Source organism: Strigops habroptila, chromosome Z, assembly GCF_004027225.2.
Source record: "Strigops habroptila isolate Jane chromosome Z, bStrHab1.2.pri, whole genome shotgun sequence".
Classification (NCBI taxonomy): domain Eukaryota; kingdom Metazoa; phylum Chordata; class Aves; order Psittaciformes; family Psittacidae; genus Strigops; species Strigops habroptila.
Window position 1 is genome coordinate 89,619,710 of NC_044302.2, and position 15,522 is coordinate 89,635,231.

A 15,522-nucleotide genomic window follows, 5' to 3' on the forward strand; every position below is an offset into this window, starting at 1 on the left:
GGAGTTTGAGGCTCACAGTTCTCACGCTTAAGGCTGCTATTTGCCTTTGGGAAAGTTTGAGCAGAGGAATGAGCATAATTAAGCATAGATTGCCATGAAACTATCCAAGAAACCCATGCTGGAGTCAATTTTAAGCAGAGGGCTACTGAAGCATACATGGAACTCACCCCATGTCTCAAGGACAGGACGGCACCAAAGCAGTGCCCTGAACACCTGCCTCTGGTACTTGGGGAGCCATGGCTGGGGCAACCTTAGCAAAGGACACATGAGAGTATCCTTGGTGAAAAGTACATGGCACGCACTTAAAAACGCGGGTGCAAGGCTATGAGAAACCTTCCCTATGAAGGGAAGACATTCAGATGTAACCCAAATGTGGCTGCACACTGCTAAAGCACAGGAATGGCCTCTGCGCCCCAGCGGAGACAACCTGGAAGATGGGCTCTGCCTGTGCAGGGGCCTGAGGCCCTGGCTGGGCCCTGAGGGGTCCTGGTTGCCTCAGGTATAGCAAGCCCCCATGGCCCCTTGTTGCTGCGATGGCATGCAGGTTGAACACTCTCGTGCTTCAAGCACCTTCTCCACAAGCTTGGTGCAGATGACACCAAGTTGGGTGGGAGTGTTGATCTGCTGGAGGGCAAGAAGGCTCTGCAGAGGGATCTGGACAGGCTGGATCCATGGGCTGTGGCCAATGGCATGAGGTTCAACAATGCAAAATGCCAGATCCTGCACTTGGGTCACAACAACCCCATTCAATGCTCCAGGCTTGGGGCAGAGTGGCTGGAAAGGTGCTTGGCAGAAAAGGACCTGGAGGTGCTGACTGACAGAGCTGAACATGAGCAGCTTGTGCCCAGGCAGCCAAGAAGCCAACAGCATCCTGGCCTGTATCAGCAATAGTGTGGCAGCAGGGCCAGGGCAGTGATCATCCCCCTGCACTGGACGCTGGTGAGGCTGCACCTCAAATCCTGTGTTCAGTTCTGGGGCCCTCACTACAAGAGAGACATTGAGGTGCTGGAGCAGGGCCAGAGAAGCGCAACAGAGCTGGTGAAGGGTCTGGAGCACAAGTGTGATGAGGAATGGCTGAAGGACCTGAGGCGTTGAGTCTGGAGAAAGCTCAGGGGGGACCTTATCGTTCTTTACAGCTACCTGAAAGGAGGATGGAGCAAGGAGGTGGCTGGTCTGTTCTCCCAATTAAAAAATGATAGGACGAGAGGTAACGGCCTCAAGCTGTGCCAGGAGAGGTTTAGACTGGATATTAGGAAAAATTTCTTCACTGAAATAGTGATCGGGCATTGGAACAGGCTGCCCAGAGCAGCAGTGGAATCACCATCCCTGGAAGTGTTAAAAAACCGTGTAGATGAGGCCCTTGGTGGTTTAGTGGTGGTAGTCCTGGGGTAGAGATTTGACTCTATGATCTTGAAGGTCTTCTCCAACCTGGCTGATTCTGTGATTCCAAGCAGGGTAAAACCCCTTCCCTGCCGGCTGCGGGAGTGCGAGGCCCTGCGGCGACCTGCCGTGTGGGGCCGGGGCGGGGAGGCTGCCTCATACGGGTCGGCCCTCCCCGGGGCTAACGCCCCACCTTTGAGCCGTGGAGGGCGGAGGGGGGGGGCGGCAGTCCCCGCTGGCGGCCTCTCGTCCCCTCCCCTCCGGGCTGGCCCGGCCCGGTTCGCTCCGGCGCCTTAACCCCGGCGGCTCCGAGGCGGGGGCTCCCGGAGCGGCTCCCTCCCCACAACCCTCCTTCCTCCCCGGCAGAAACCAGACACCGGGACGGCCCCGCGCAGTCCTTGTGGGGAGCGGCGCTGGGAGGCCGCTCCGCCGCTGCCCCGGCGCCCGACCATGCCGCGGCCCGGCTAGGCGCGGCCCCGCTCGGAGCTCCCTGCCCGCACCATGCCATATGTCCCGCGGAGCCGGGCGGCACACGTCTCCCTCTGGATCCTCGTCCTCCACGTCCAAGCGCCCTGCCTGAGCAGGGCCCCGCCAGCCGGCAGCTCGCTCTTCCCCGACGGGAGGCAAGGTCAGTAAGGCTGGGTGCGGGGAGTTCCCCGGCACGGTGTGAGGGAGAGCGGGGTCGCCCTGGGTGTGTGTCCCGCGGGTCGAGTCGCGGCTCCTTGGCACTGCTCGGGCAGGAGAGGGAACGAGGCGCGCTGCTGCTGCCGCTCGGGGTGAGCGGTGCTGCCGGGCTCTTGGTGCGAGCCCGCAGCGCTGCCCTGAGCGGCTCCCGGCACCGGCTGCTCCAGCCTTTAAACTTTTGCAGTGAGGACAGCTCTGGCTTGTCCGTCTGTTGCTGTTTGGAAGTCACCGAGTTGCACTGTGTAGATGAAGGTATTGATAAATCCTGCTTTTTGCTCGTCTTCCTCGTTAAGAAGCATCTCTCTCAATACCAGAATAGTTTTGTATTAAACTGAAAAAGTGTATTGCCCTGATTTGTTTTTTTTTTTTTTTTTTCTTTTTTAACAAAGAAGAATTGGTGTTATCAGGGTGTAAGACCCACTGTGATTTATTCGTATTTAGTGAGGATGATAAAAGCGAGGCTTTATCTGCGGGAGGAATCTCGAGGCCGCTGCCCAGGTGGATTAATTCATTCCCTCAGTTGAAACTGACTCCACACCTCCCTGGGGGAGTGTAAATCAGGAATTTTATCCTGATGCCTGTTTAAGGAAAATCAGAGCGGCAGCTCCCAAGAGAGAAAGATTGTGATTAGTTGGAAGACTCTGCCTGGTGGTAGAAGACTCGAAAGTGCAGGAGGAGATTTTGCTTCCTGAAAATCTCCCTGATGCAATCAACAGCTGTGGTGCTGTCAGTGGGAGAGCTTGAACACAGGAGAAAATCTGCTGTGCACCTCAGAGATCATGGAAGTAAAAAGTGGTTAAGCAAGCTGCTGAAAAGTGAAGTTATCCTGAACTTAGTTCCTGCTGGATCTATTTAAACTGAATGCAAAGTCACTGCGTTCCACTGTCTCTCTACATGGGACAGAACAGGGATGGCTGTGTTAGCACTTAATAGCTGTTTAACTGTCAGGCATTTGGAAGTGAATGTAGAATTAATTTAACTTTCTAGGCATGAAAAGTCTAGGCTTTCGCAGGTGTTTGCAAATAGTTAAAATTTGGCTAATTTTTTTGCAATGGAAGATTGAATGCAGTGCTAAGTGTAAAAAACTTAAATTTGTATCTCGCATAGCGGAAGTGACTCTTGTGCTCCCTCCACATGCACGAGTGTGGCAGCTGGAACTGTTAAGGATTCTCTCATTGAATGTTGAGGGCCGCATCCCTGCCATGGGGCTTTGGAGCTTGGGGTGTTTCCTGTGTACAAAGCCTTTCTTTGGCTCGGGAAGACGCTTCCTCCGGAGAAGAGCAACTCTATTTCCTATCCCAAGGAATCATTTGAAAAGAAGCCAGAGGGTCTGAGGGGCAGATGTAGATGCAAACATGGAGATGAAACAGTGTCAAATGATGACGCGTCACATTTTAAATGAATTCTGTCAGAAAATATGTTATCTGTCTGAGAGAAATTGTGCTTTTCCCGTCACATGTTACAGACTATGTATGTTTTTCTCTTTATCCTAGTTTATTCACTTTGTGTATAGCCATCTTTATGGGCAGTTCTCTGCTGGGTTTTGAATCCACAGAGGAGCAGAACAGGCAGCAGTGGTTTGGAATATTATCAGATGTTTTCAGTGGTGCAGAATTAGGAGGGTCTGCAGGGAAGCTTTCTCTAACAACTTAAACAATTCTTAGACTTGTCAAACAAACATGAATGGCCTGTGGAAGCCATGATGCCAGGCTAAGCACTGACTTGAATGTATCCTGCTCAGTGCGATGTTTGGTTCTGCTTATGGCACTGATGAAAGCTGGCATGGCCAGCCTGCAGTTGTGGAAGGACAGAGTGATCCCTGGAGCTACACAACCTGCCCAGGGAAGTCTTCCCATTCCTGGGCTATAAATCCTGAACAGTACCATGCGACAGGCAAGGCTTCCCTGGACCGGAGAGTATTATAGGTGGCCAAGGAGCATGCGGTAGCATGCCAGCCCTGAGGCTTGTCAGTGGCACTGGGATAGTTTCTCTCTGTTTAGTGTTTGCTGGCACTAAGGTTTATGTGAACCTGTGGTGTTTTAATAAGAATGAATTATTACTTTAGGAAAATCAAAGCAGTCAGTGGTGAAGAATTCAACCCTTATTCTTGTGCATTCTGGTTGCATGCATTAAGTTACTCTGTTGCCTCTGCCTTCTACTTGAGCATTACTCTTTCCTAGAAGGGCAGAAAGGTAACACCAAAATTGTACCTCCTATCTTTGTTTTAGACTTGTCTCCACCTAGAAAGGTCAAGTGGTACGTTAGACTTAATATGGAGCTCAGAAGATTGTTATTGGTAGGATTGCCTTTGCTAATCTCTACCCAATGGTCTAGACAAAACTGGTAATGATTATTTGCAGAAATATCCTTAGCCTCATCTTGTTAAACTTCATTGTGTTGTAATCTTACTCCCTCTGGTCCTTTGAAAACTGCTTAATAATTCAATTCTGTGATTATATTACAGTATACTATTATTGCAGCATAATTCTGCTCTCCAGTGACTAGCATTCAGAAACGAGTATTTAAGGAGGGGTGGAAGAAGTTAGACTTCTCTGCTTTGATAATCCTGGTGCCACCAGATGCTTAGGCATTATTTTCCCTTTTACTGATGGTGGTGATGTCTAAATTGCCTTAACCTCTACACACTAATCACTGTAATGAAATAAAAAACTTCCTTGAATAGTTTGAAGTCCAAAACCGCAAGTCCTTGGTCTTGCACGGAGCTGACCAGTAAAGCCACAACAAATTAATCTCAAGACATCGAGCAGAGGCAAATCGCATAGTGACAGTAAAGGAGTGAGTTTTCCTTCAGGCATTTAATTTGATTATTTCATGAGTTGTGCTGAAAACCACAGAAATGGGGCCTTATCTTGCAGCATTCTCTGTTAGCCTGTCTTTGCTAGCACAATATGGGATGTGGGTCTTCCCAGAAGTCTAATAATGAAACTTCTACAGGTAAGCCATAATTTTGGGTGTCACACCTCTCTTCTCCTGCACATTTTTTGCTTCACTCTGGAGCATAAGGTAGGAGTGACCTATCTTCAGCTGCTAAATTGTTCAGCTGGCACCTTATGTGGTATATAGAGGCTGTGTAAACTACAGGCATGAAGGTGTGGATTGAATTTCCCATGTCTCAGTCCCTGCTGTGCCTGCGTGGGCAGGGGCAGGAGATGTCTCAGAACTTGTGGGAGGTGCTAGTCTCTGAGGTGTCAAGACCTGCCACTGTGGATGTCTAAAAGCCCACTGCTGTGGCTTGTCCTGCAAAGGCCAAAAGTCATTGTAGGCTGGTGGGAAGAATTGTGTGCAAAGAAGTCTGTTGTGTATGAGAATAAGTTTGCTTGTGAAATAAAGGTGCTACTGAGACAAGGCCAAATTTCTTGTGTGGTTTTGTATATGTGCTTCCCCCTCCTCTCCCCCCCCCCTTTTTTTTTTTTCCAATTGGGAGTGTTTTAGTGCATGCGTCTCAGGGGTCCATGGCCTGAGGAAAGACAAGCATCCATATCTCATACTACAGCTAATGAGGACAAAGGAGATATGTTCCTTCCCGGAGGGGATGAACCTGGACAGCTGTCTGTCTCAACATGGTTTATTCTGTGTGTCTTTGAAGATGTAGGCAGAGGAGAGAATTGTTTCTAGAAGGATTGTCTTACCAGTCCTGAGGAGGAGTAAAGTGCTCTGGAAGTACCTGGAGCAGGCTAATTGCTCTGTTAACCAGCTTAATTAATGAATGAGGTTTAAGTGCTTCACGTACAAGTGGCTGGGACTTGGGGAGTGAAGAACAGCCCTGGAGAAGGATGAACTGAAATAACATGTATCCTCACAATTTCTTTTTGATGAAATATGTTCAGATTGATTTCTTGGGCTGAAGATAAGTATGCTAGCAGAAGATCTGGCCCTAAGAGTGTAAGTTTGTAGGGACTGTGTTTTATGTGGATTTATGTTATTTGTTTGGGGCTTTTGAGTTTTACACTAATTTAAAGAAAAATGAAATTGGGAACAGGTGGTATTTGTTCTGTGTCACAGCAGGAGACAAGAATGCCAGGAACGCTTTCTTCCCTTGTTAGATCCTGATAAGTGTTAATACATCCAATCTTACTCTGGTTGGAACCCCTTATAAAAAAGGGCACAGTTACTTCATTCCCCTTCAAACCCGTCTTTAAAATTTCATCCTCTGCTGCAACTGCTAAAGCTGATGCTACTGAGGTGCTATTGCAAGGTGCTATTGCCTGTCAAGCCAATTAGTAGTGTTCCTTTTACCCATATCTGTTTTTAAGGCTCTGTCTCCTGCTTCAGGTGGTCAGCTTTTTGGATGTGTGAGGATGATCTTGATCAGAGCACCGTGTGCTGGGGACCTAGGACAGAGAGGGTTCTCAGCTCTCGTAGGGTTGGGAAGAGGTGTGTGTGTGTGGTACAATCAATCCTTCATATGAATGGTGACAAAATGTTTGAAAAGAAGAATTTTTAGCTTCTAGATTGAGTGTTATAACAGGGGAATATAAAGCCCAAATGAGGATTGTAATGCATGATGGTCTGTACACTGCCTGCCTTTATGTCAGTAGGATGGTGGGGCTAATTGCAGTAATTTTTGAGTTTCCCCTTAAATCATGTGAGATTTGAACAGGTTAGGACTCACCCTAGGTTTACTTGTTTTCTTTTCTTTTTTTTTCCCCCCTTCCTCTCAGAGCAATTTATCAAGACATTGCCAGAATACCATGTGGTTGATCCAGCAAGAGTAGATGCAAGCGGGCATTTTCTTTCTTTTAATTTACACCATCACATCTCAAACACGAGGAAGAAGAGACACCTCAGCAAAAAGGATAATGTGGTATACTACAAAATTAACCATGAGGATAAGGATCTATTTTTTAACTTGACTGCCCATGTGGGATTTCTTTCCCATAACTACGTAGTAGAAAGGAGACATGGCAACCACACTGGTGCGAAGATTGCAACTCACTCAGGAGCTCCTTGCCACTTCATTGGCACAGTGCTGCAGCCAGGTTCTGGGAATGGGACGGCAGCGATCAGCACTTGCAATGGCCTGGTAAGTGATGTGACTTTTAATGGGGTTCTGGCTAATTTTGGTGTCATTAGAACTGAGCTAGAACACTGGTGTACAAATATATTTGGTAAGAAACTGGATGAGCCAATCTGACAACACTCTGACATAACCTTACTGACATGATGCTCCAAAAGAATCGGTTTAATATTATGGATGTCATTTGGATTTTTGGAAGAGAGAATCACGTCAAGAGTTGATCCTGAGGCCCCCTTGGGGTTTACTTTAGTCGCTAGATTTTTTTTTTGGTGGTAGACTGAACATCTCTATCATTCATATGGCTTGAAGCCATCCAAATATCCAGTCACTGCTCTGATCCCACTAGTAGTTGGAGCAACTTTGCTGTGCATCTGGATATGAGCTCCTGTTTTAGTTTCCTCTAAAAGGAATGTAGGTCAAGTGCAGCATAACTGCCCTGCTTATCAAACCTACTGATGGTAGGCTGGGAAGACTGAGAGATTTGCTTCAGAACTGCACTGCAACTTCAGAAATAAATGTTAGGATAGAGGCAACCTTAGCCAGAGCTTTAAATTCAAATCTGAACCACTTGTAAGCATCCCTAATTCAAAAGAGTACTTCTGAGGCTGGAGCTTGAAGCCTTACATTTCTCAGTAGGCTGGCTCAGACAAGGAGGTAGAAACCTTATTTTTCTGGGCTTTGTTTTTTACCACTACCATAGGTTAGGTTTCTATTTCTACAGGATAAGGCTGAACCCATCTTGTCAGGGAGGGGAAGAAGACACAGACTGCTGGAATGTGAAGGGGATGCTACAGGGAGCTGTGTAAAATGTCATACATAATCGCTGAGAAGCAAACGCAAAGGGTTTGTGGAGTATGCAGACAGAGGTGATGAAATGTGAGCAGGGTGCGTGTGCTGTAGCGCCTCGAGCACTGAGTGGCACGTTAAAGTGTTTGAAAGTGCATAGAGCAGTGCACTGATGCCTTTCTGACAACACATCTCAGTCTGACACAAGCTAGGGACTGATGCTTCGTTTTTAAGCATGAACTCCACACCAAGGTGTGTATCTGTAAAGTACATTCTTTCCCAGACAACCTGTCAGTGTTGAAGTGTGTTCCTTGTTACTGAGCAGTATGAAGCTTTCTGAAGTTTTGGAAAATCAGTGAGTTACAAAAGTATCCTGGCAATTTATGAAAAGTAACATGAAGACAGCTCTGGTGCAGATGAAATGTGAAACTTTGGAGTCTACACAAGTGCTGATGACACTTTTGGCATGTTGCCTAAAGAAACAGACGATTGCTTGAAGTCAGAAGCTTCAGTCCCACAGGCATGAACATCAGGGATTTTCTAAGTAATTCTTCCAGTGTGGACCGACTTGTCACAACTTTCCTGAAACATGTTGTGGTCATACAAGTTCAGTAAGGAAAAGGAGACAGGATGAAAAAGGTAGTTCCTTTTGTTGGTTTGTCTTGTGCGTTACCAGAATGTCTTCGTTAGTTTTCATTAGGATGAAAACCTGAAATTATGTTCTGGGTCTTCATTATGCCTTCTGAAGTCTTCAACAAGGATTTAAAACCCACAAAAAACTTCAAATTACATTTTAAATTCAGCTTGGTAATATCCGGTGCAGTGATCCTTTAATTTGGGCTACAAACTTTTTGAGGTTTAATTTGATTTGGAGGGTTTTTGAAACAATGTTCGCTAGAATACAGGCTTGGAGATTGTTTCTTTTTGACAAAATACTTGTATCAGAAAAATACTGTCATGGTTTGGGTTTTCCCACTACCCCAGAATGAAACCTTGAAAATATAGAATCATAAATTAATTCAGGTTGAAAGTGGCCTTTGGGGAAAAACACGATGGTTTTGGTGCAATGATTTTTGAAGTCCAGAAGTCACTGCTCTTAAGAGGTTCTAATAAGGGTTGGGTCTGAATCTCTTAATTCCTCTGGCTGCCACAGCTGGGGAAAGGTGGTTTAGCTTGCCTTTCCCCTGGAAGTTTTCCAAAAGGTCCAGTGTCATATGGAAACATTGGTTAGTGAGTAGTTTTGCCAGCACTGAGAAATGCAATCGGGTTTTCAGGATAAAAACATGTTGTTTCTGAACGTGTATGTGATAGTCTGCTGCTTCCTGAGCTAATGGTAAATTATTTCCATACTGGAGAGCCACAGTATTTTGCTCTTCTGCACCATGTCTTTTTCTGCTTTTTGCTGCATTTTTTTTTTTCCTTTCTTTTTCTTCCTGAGATGTGTTGTTGTTGTGTTTCTTAATTGAAAAGAATTTTTTTTTTTCTGTTTATTCTTATCAGGGAGGGAAGGAGAACTGAGAATAGGTAAAACACATGGAATTAGAGCAACTTATTTGAGAGACGAAAAACCTATCCCATAAGGAGAAATTGCAAGCTTGTTTACTGTAGGAGATTAATTCTAAACTACTTGATAAAAAGAGTTATAAGAACTAATGAATTGCACAGGGTGAGTTGGTAAGGCTCCTTGGGGCTGAGATGAGAAGAAGAGGAGGATAACGAAACACTGTGATTGAAAGATGCCAGCTTCCCAGAATAGGCTTTGGCAGCAGTGGCTGCTGCACAGGTCCCTGTGCAGGGTCAGGACCACACTCTGGGTGTATGCTTTGACAAGTCCGTCCCAATTCAGCACAGCACTGCGAGCTGGCAGAGAGCTGATGATGAGCTCCAGCCTCATAAACTGGGGGCAGGTAAGAACCAGTACCTTAGCTTTCAGATTTGGGGAATAGGAATATTATTGATCTTCCTTTCCTCAATGCCATTTTGTCTTGACAGTTCAAGTATGTTATAAAATGATAAACATACTTTGCTTTTTTTGCTGAGATGGTCTTTCATAAGCTAAATAAGGTACTGATTTATGATAGTAGTGAGTGACAGGAAAGTGTGCCATACCTAAACTGCTAATTTTTGTCTTTCTTAATGATAGGGGCTGGTAAAAAATTTACAATACTGGAAAATACTGATTTAAATAAATAAATGTGTTTTAGTGGAATATTCCTTTTGTTGACTTTTTTTAGTGGGAAAAGGTTGAAATGTTATCTTGTAATTTTTTCCAGTGAATTGCTTAAGAATATGGTCATCTTTCGCAACACCGCCCACCCCCTCCAAAAAAAAAACCCTAAAAAAAAAAAATTTGGCCTGAAGTGGGGCACAATAAATTCCTAAAGATGAGTGTGGGAGGGGAATCCTAGTTTTAGTCTTCTTTCTGGAATGACTTCCTCTTATGGGAAGTCTACTTGGTTCATATTTGGAAGTTCCTGAATTTGCAGGATAAAAGCAGTGTATAAGAACAAAACAGAGATGTGTGGTTTAGATTTGTATTCTGTCATAAGGATCACTTGCACAGAGCACTGAAAGTATAGTAAACCTAGAAGTGGATTTCCATCTCCCTTGTGTTTTTACTTTGAAATAAATTCCTGCTTCCATTGACATTACATGGGCATCACTCATGTAGCAGCGATATAACTTACTATTAATTTTTATTCATGTCACTCTTTAGAATCAGATTTCTTCTGCATAAATCAAGTGGATGGTGCTGAGAAGATGTGGTTTTCAAAGGGACATCTCTTTGGCTTTATCACTTTGACAAATGATTGAAAAAGAGAAGTGACGCTTTCGAAATGTGGGAAACAACTTTTTGCCATCACTGGTTCTCCAGGTTGACAGCTTGTGGCTTTTCAGCTAGAATGTCATCAGTCTTAGGAATTGCAGCATTTCCTTACTTGTTTTGAAAACAGTACGCTGATGTCTTATAAATTTCATTTTCCTATGTATTTATATATTCCCAAATGCCCTGCAAGGGGAATAACAAAGTGACAGATTTGAGATATAAGAATGGAGGGAACAGTCATTGTATGACGTTGTTCTTTTTAAGAAATGTAAATATGTCTCCATTTTCAGAAATATATATGAAAACAAACGGCTAGGTTCGTAAAAGGATCTGGGCAGAATGAGACAAGAGGATTAAGAGGACAAACTAGCAGAGATCTGGAGGAACTTAGCTGTAATTTCCAAATCCTTTTTTTCGTGTATTAACATCTTGTTGTATCTTTTTTTCCCTTTCATGCTAAATAGGTCATGACCTTCTTAACAGGTTGAAGAACATGATTCTGCAAGTTCTGTCTATTCTGTGTCGGTTGTCCTATAGCCCAGAGAAATTACCATGTCTTTCTATTCCTATGTGGTATATCGGCAACCAACATTTTTTTCTCTTCCAGTAGAAGCGGGGTTATTTTTTGGCTAAGTATGTGGCAGTGCAGAAATACACTTAAAGAAAGGGAAAATGTAACCTTTTCTTCTGTTGCACTTACGATCATCTGAAACTGGATTCAGCACTCATCTCTGACAAGGAATTGCACAGCCCCAGAACATATTTGGACACACTTGCTGTGTTGGTGGCTGTTATTTTAAGAAATAAATTGAAATGTATTTCTGTAGTGGCAATAAAGGTACTGGGACACGAATACACAAGTTCTTTTTCAGGGACTCTTTCCTTCACTCATCTTTCTTTGCTTCCTCTAAGAGAGTCTCTGACTTCTTTGTACAGTCTCTGACTGTACAGTACTTGGTGGGTTCTACTTGTGGTTGGAAGAATGGCAGATGGCCCTATCTGTCAGTCATGTCTTTTTATCTGGATGTCAGTGACATCTCCACAGCATCTTTTGGTTTGTCCAGCTGGTGATGATCTGCTGGAACCAAAATGTAAGAATAAGGTGTCTGGAGAATATCAGGTATGAAAGCAAGCTGCCAGCCTTTTTCCTGGGGATGGGAATTGCGCTGTGGTTGGATATAATGGAGCTTCCAAAGTCTGAATGTTCTGATTTGGCTTGTTCTGGCACGTCTAAAGAAGGAAAGACCTGCTAAGTAACTCGGTTGTGTATCTGCTGTATGTTTCTTCTTAGGCAGTAGTATGAAAAACAATGTAAGTAGAAAAATTTACACTGAAACTAAATGCAATGTTCTGTGTCATGCTTGGATGGCCTGTTCTGTCCATATAGTAATAAATATCTGGATATTCTCCTCGCTTGACTAATGTTGTGGTTGTGTTGTGTGGTTTTTTGTTGTTGTTTTGTTTGGTTTTTTTTTTTGAAGATGATCCAAAGATGGGGGGGTGATGGTGTTTGTTTTGTTGTTTATTTTTTCTCCCCAACAGATTCATCATTCAAACTTTGACTAGTATTTGCTGCAGTACTTTAACATCCATCCTTTCTCTTTGTGTTTGAACTTCAACTATCCATCTGCCAGCTCCCTTCCCCCAGTCTTTTGTCTGCAAAAAGACTCTAATTGACAGGTCAAATGAATCTCATCAGTGATCTCAATACATGAGAATCCGCTGTGCCTGTGGTTCCTGGTCTTGGCCTTGTCACCTTTAGCCAATAAGAAGTTGTTAGTCCAGAAGCTGTGTATGGCTGGAGTTTTTATAACATAGTTGTTACTTTTCAGTGGAACAGTCATTGATGGTGTAGGTGAAAATGAGGATTAGTCAGTATGAGCTGATTTAAATGGAGTACCCAGGATTAGAATGCTTTATGCTCTATTTTTGAGAACATAAAAGACAGACTGTTGTATAGTTTTAAGAAATCTAATTCTCTTGTTTGAATCTGTATGTAATGATTTGCTAATTACTTAGGAGTATTGTTAGTGTACAGAGCTGTCAATCTTAGTTCCAGTTTCCAGGAATCTTTTAAATGAATCTTATATGCATGAGTGTATTTTTTTTTCTGTGAAAGTCTTCACTCATCATTTAGTGTGTGGTGTTTTTTATAAAAAGTGTCTTGTTACTGAGGGAAAACTGGGGAATTGTGACTTCAGTCTAACAGTTTAGACCCCAGAAGTGAAAAATATACATAACATCTGTTTTGCCTTGTTTCCTAGTAATGTGAGGTTTGTAGGATGGTCTGTTTTTAGATTCTTCTCATACGGCCTAATCTAGGCCATCTAAGCCTAATTCAGACTAATCTGAAAGAGAAAGCGAGCTATCAGAGCCATTAAGTTCTCACGAATTTTGGAGGTAAAGGTGGAAACTTTTCATCAGTGAAATGATGGATGAACACAAGCAGGTTGACTTGTGGCTCAACACGACTGTAAGTTGTTACTGAGCAGGGCGCAGTGCTACCCATGGACCAGCTGATGGTGAGGAGTGCTGGAGAATTCAGGAGAGATTGAAGAAAATTACTTGAAGTGAGGAGATGGAGTATGTGTGAGAAGCAGATCTGTGGGGAAACAAGGCTTTTATAGTTCTGCTGTTCATAAATTTTTTTTCTATAATCCATTTTTGTGATGGCTGAAAGGAAGAATCCAGCATGGAAGTAAATAGAATTGTTTGCAGTTTTTGCTGTCTTAGCAACGTGCTGTACCTGCTACCTGTCACATGGGCACATGCTTTGTATGTAATAATTAATAATGAGCAGAGGAGAGGGGAAGAACTGAAGCTTTCCTACATACTCAGGCAGTGATGCATTTAATGTGACATTAATAGGGACAAATCTTGCCGGTTGCATGCCTTATTTTCTAGCTGTTCAAAAAGAGAAAATTACCATAAGAGCCTGCCTTGCTTCTGTTTTGAGCAGACAGTCACTGACAGGATGTTAGGTGGTGAACAGCAATGGGTGATGTAAATAACAGACCCAAATAGTGTGTGTCTCCTGCTTGTACATAGAGGATAGATGGGCTAGTGGTACTTTCACAGCAGCTGTGTGAGCCTGGCTTCTGGCACCAGCTGAAAAACAGCAGCCTGAAGGTCAGGTCCTGCCTCTTCAATTCTCTTTGTCTGCCAGAGAGGAGCAGCTGCAGTCCCTGAACAGGGTCAACATCAGGGCATGGTTATATATACACATGTCAGGCACACACACATATGCAAAACTACATACATATATCTAGCTTTGTCATCGCAGAACAGTTACACTGAAGCTAAAGCTCTTGGTTTAAGATCCATGCTGTGTGCTGGGAAGGCTTCTGCCCTGTTGTACGCATTAGGTATTACCAAGCCATTTTTTTTTTTCTTAGAAACTGGTGCTTAACAGTTGAGTTCCCCAATGCATTTGTAAATTGCAACAGAATTTAAGTATTTAGTAATTCAAGCTGGGATATTTATGTGCTCACACTGGCTCCAGGGTGTGCTCTGGAGAAAGACTGATCTGAAATTGCAAGCTCTAAAAATAAGTGAGTAAAGAAGTAGTGATAAAAAAGCTGGTTGTCTTGGCTAAACAGTATCTATGTTTAAACACATCCATTGTGGGTTCCAGTACTCATGGCAAACAGCAGGTCCTTAATAAACTGCTTAGGCTTGTGGATGCATGGAAAGCCCAAAAATAGATCTAAATCCATTGTGGTTGTAACTCACAGTAAAGGCTGATGCAGACACTATTTATGAGTTGAAGTTTTCTTTTGTTCAAATGTCAGTCTTCCAATTTTTAGATGTATGTATTTAAAAGAAAGGAGATTCTAAATGCTTGGTCCAAACTTTAGTATCTGTTTATTTGGATGCAATGTTAACTCTGTTTCCTTATCTAGAACCTTATCCTTACTTGGTCATAGACCAAATCTGGCCAAAATTGTAAGAATGGAGACTGTGGCTTGGTGAATGTGTCTCTTTTATCCAGCATCCTCTGTCCAACATGGACTAAGTAAATATCTAGGAAAGAGTAAGAACAGGGCAGTAGGATATCTCCACTTAGTTCATCTTTGCTTCTGTTTTCAGCTCAGATCAAATTTCTTGATGTGTCTGTTTTCTTTCTTGAGAACTTCCTGATGGAATAGTCATTCACATACTTTCTTGGTCTCCCCTGAGTCACTGGGTGCTAGAAACATGAATCTTTACTATGAATTACAACATTTTAAGTGGATTTAGATGTATCTTCTTTTGTTTCTCATTAGTGTTTTATCAGCTTCATTTGATGCTTTCTGAAGCTGTTGTCTTGGAGGAGATAATGGACAGTCAACATGTCATGAAGAAAAAATTCTGTATGTTTTTTTGCAACATTGTTAACATGGCCATAGCTTTAGAGTTTAATGGAACGTAAGTTCAAGCAAATGGTATTCCCTTTATTTTTTTAGTCTGTCATATTTTCTCCAAGCTCGAGTTCGTTAGATAGGCAAATCAAGATCTAGTCAGGTCCACTGTCTTTGTGATTAGATCTGATTAAGCAGATAGTGGATTAGGTATTGGGGGACAAAGCATGTTGTTTTTTGGCAAAAACCCATTTACCACATAATTTATTTTCCTTTTGCAGAAACTCCTCTCTTAAGAATTAACACGCTTCTGTGTTAGCAAGGGAAATATAAATGATTTGCATTACTGTAAATCACCTTGGTGGATATTTATGGAGCTGGAATGACATTGTAGGTAGTATTTCATCCTTACTGAAGTCCATTACACTTCAGTTTGTGTGTACCACTTGAGAAGAATCTCTCCGCCA

At 43.3% G+C, this 15,522-nt stretch overlaps 1 protein-coding gene across 1 annotated transcript in view; it reads left to right on the top strand.

Annotated features, from left to right (window-relative positions):
• Window positions 1-1,783: 1,783 nt before the first annotated feature.
• ADAMTS12 (ADAM metallopeptidase with thrombospondin type 1 motif 12) overlaps window positions 1,784-15,522 on the top strand; it is a 152,748-nt gene continuing 139,009 nt past the window's right edge. Inside the window, exons 1-2 of the mRNA XM_030470436.1 lie at window positions 1,784-2,008; window positions 6,747-7,108. Coding sequence (XP_030326296.1) covers window positions 1,882-2,008; window positions 6,747-7,108 — 489 coding nt within the window. The 5' untranslated portion in view covers window positions 1,784-1,881. The remainder of the gene's footprint in view (window positions 2,009-6,746; window positions 7,109-15,522) is intronic.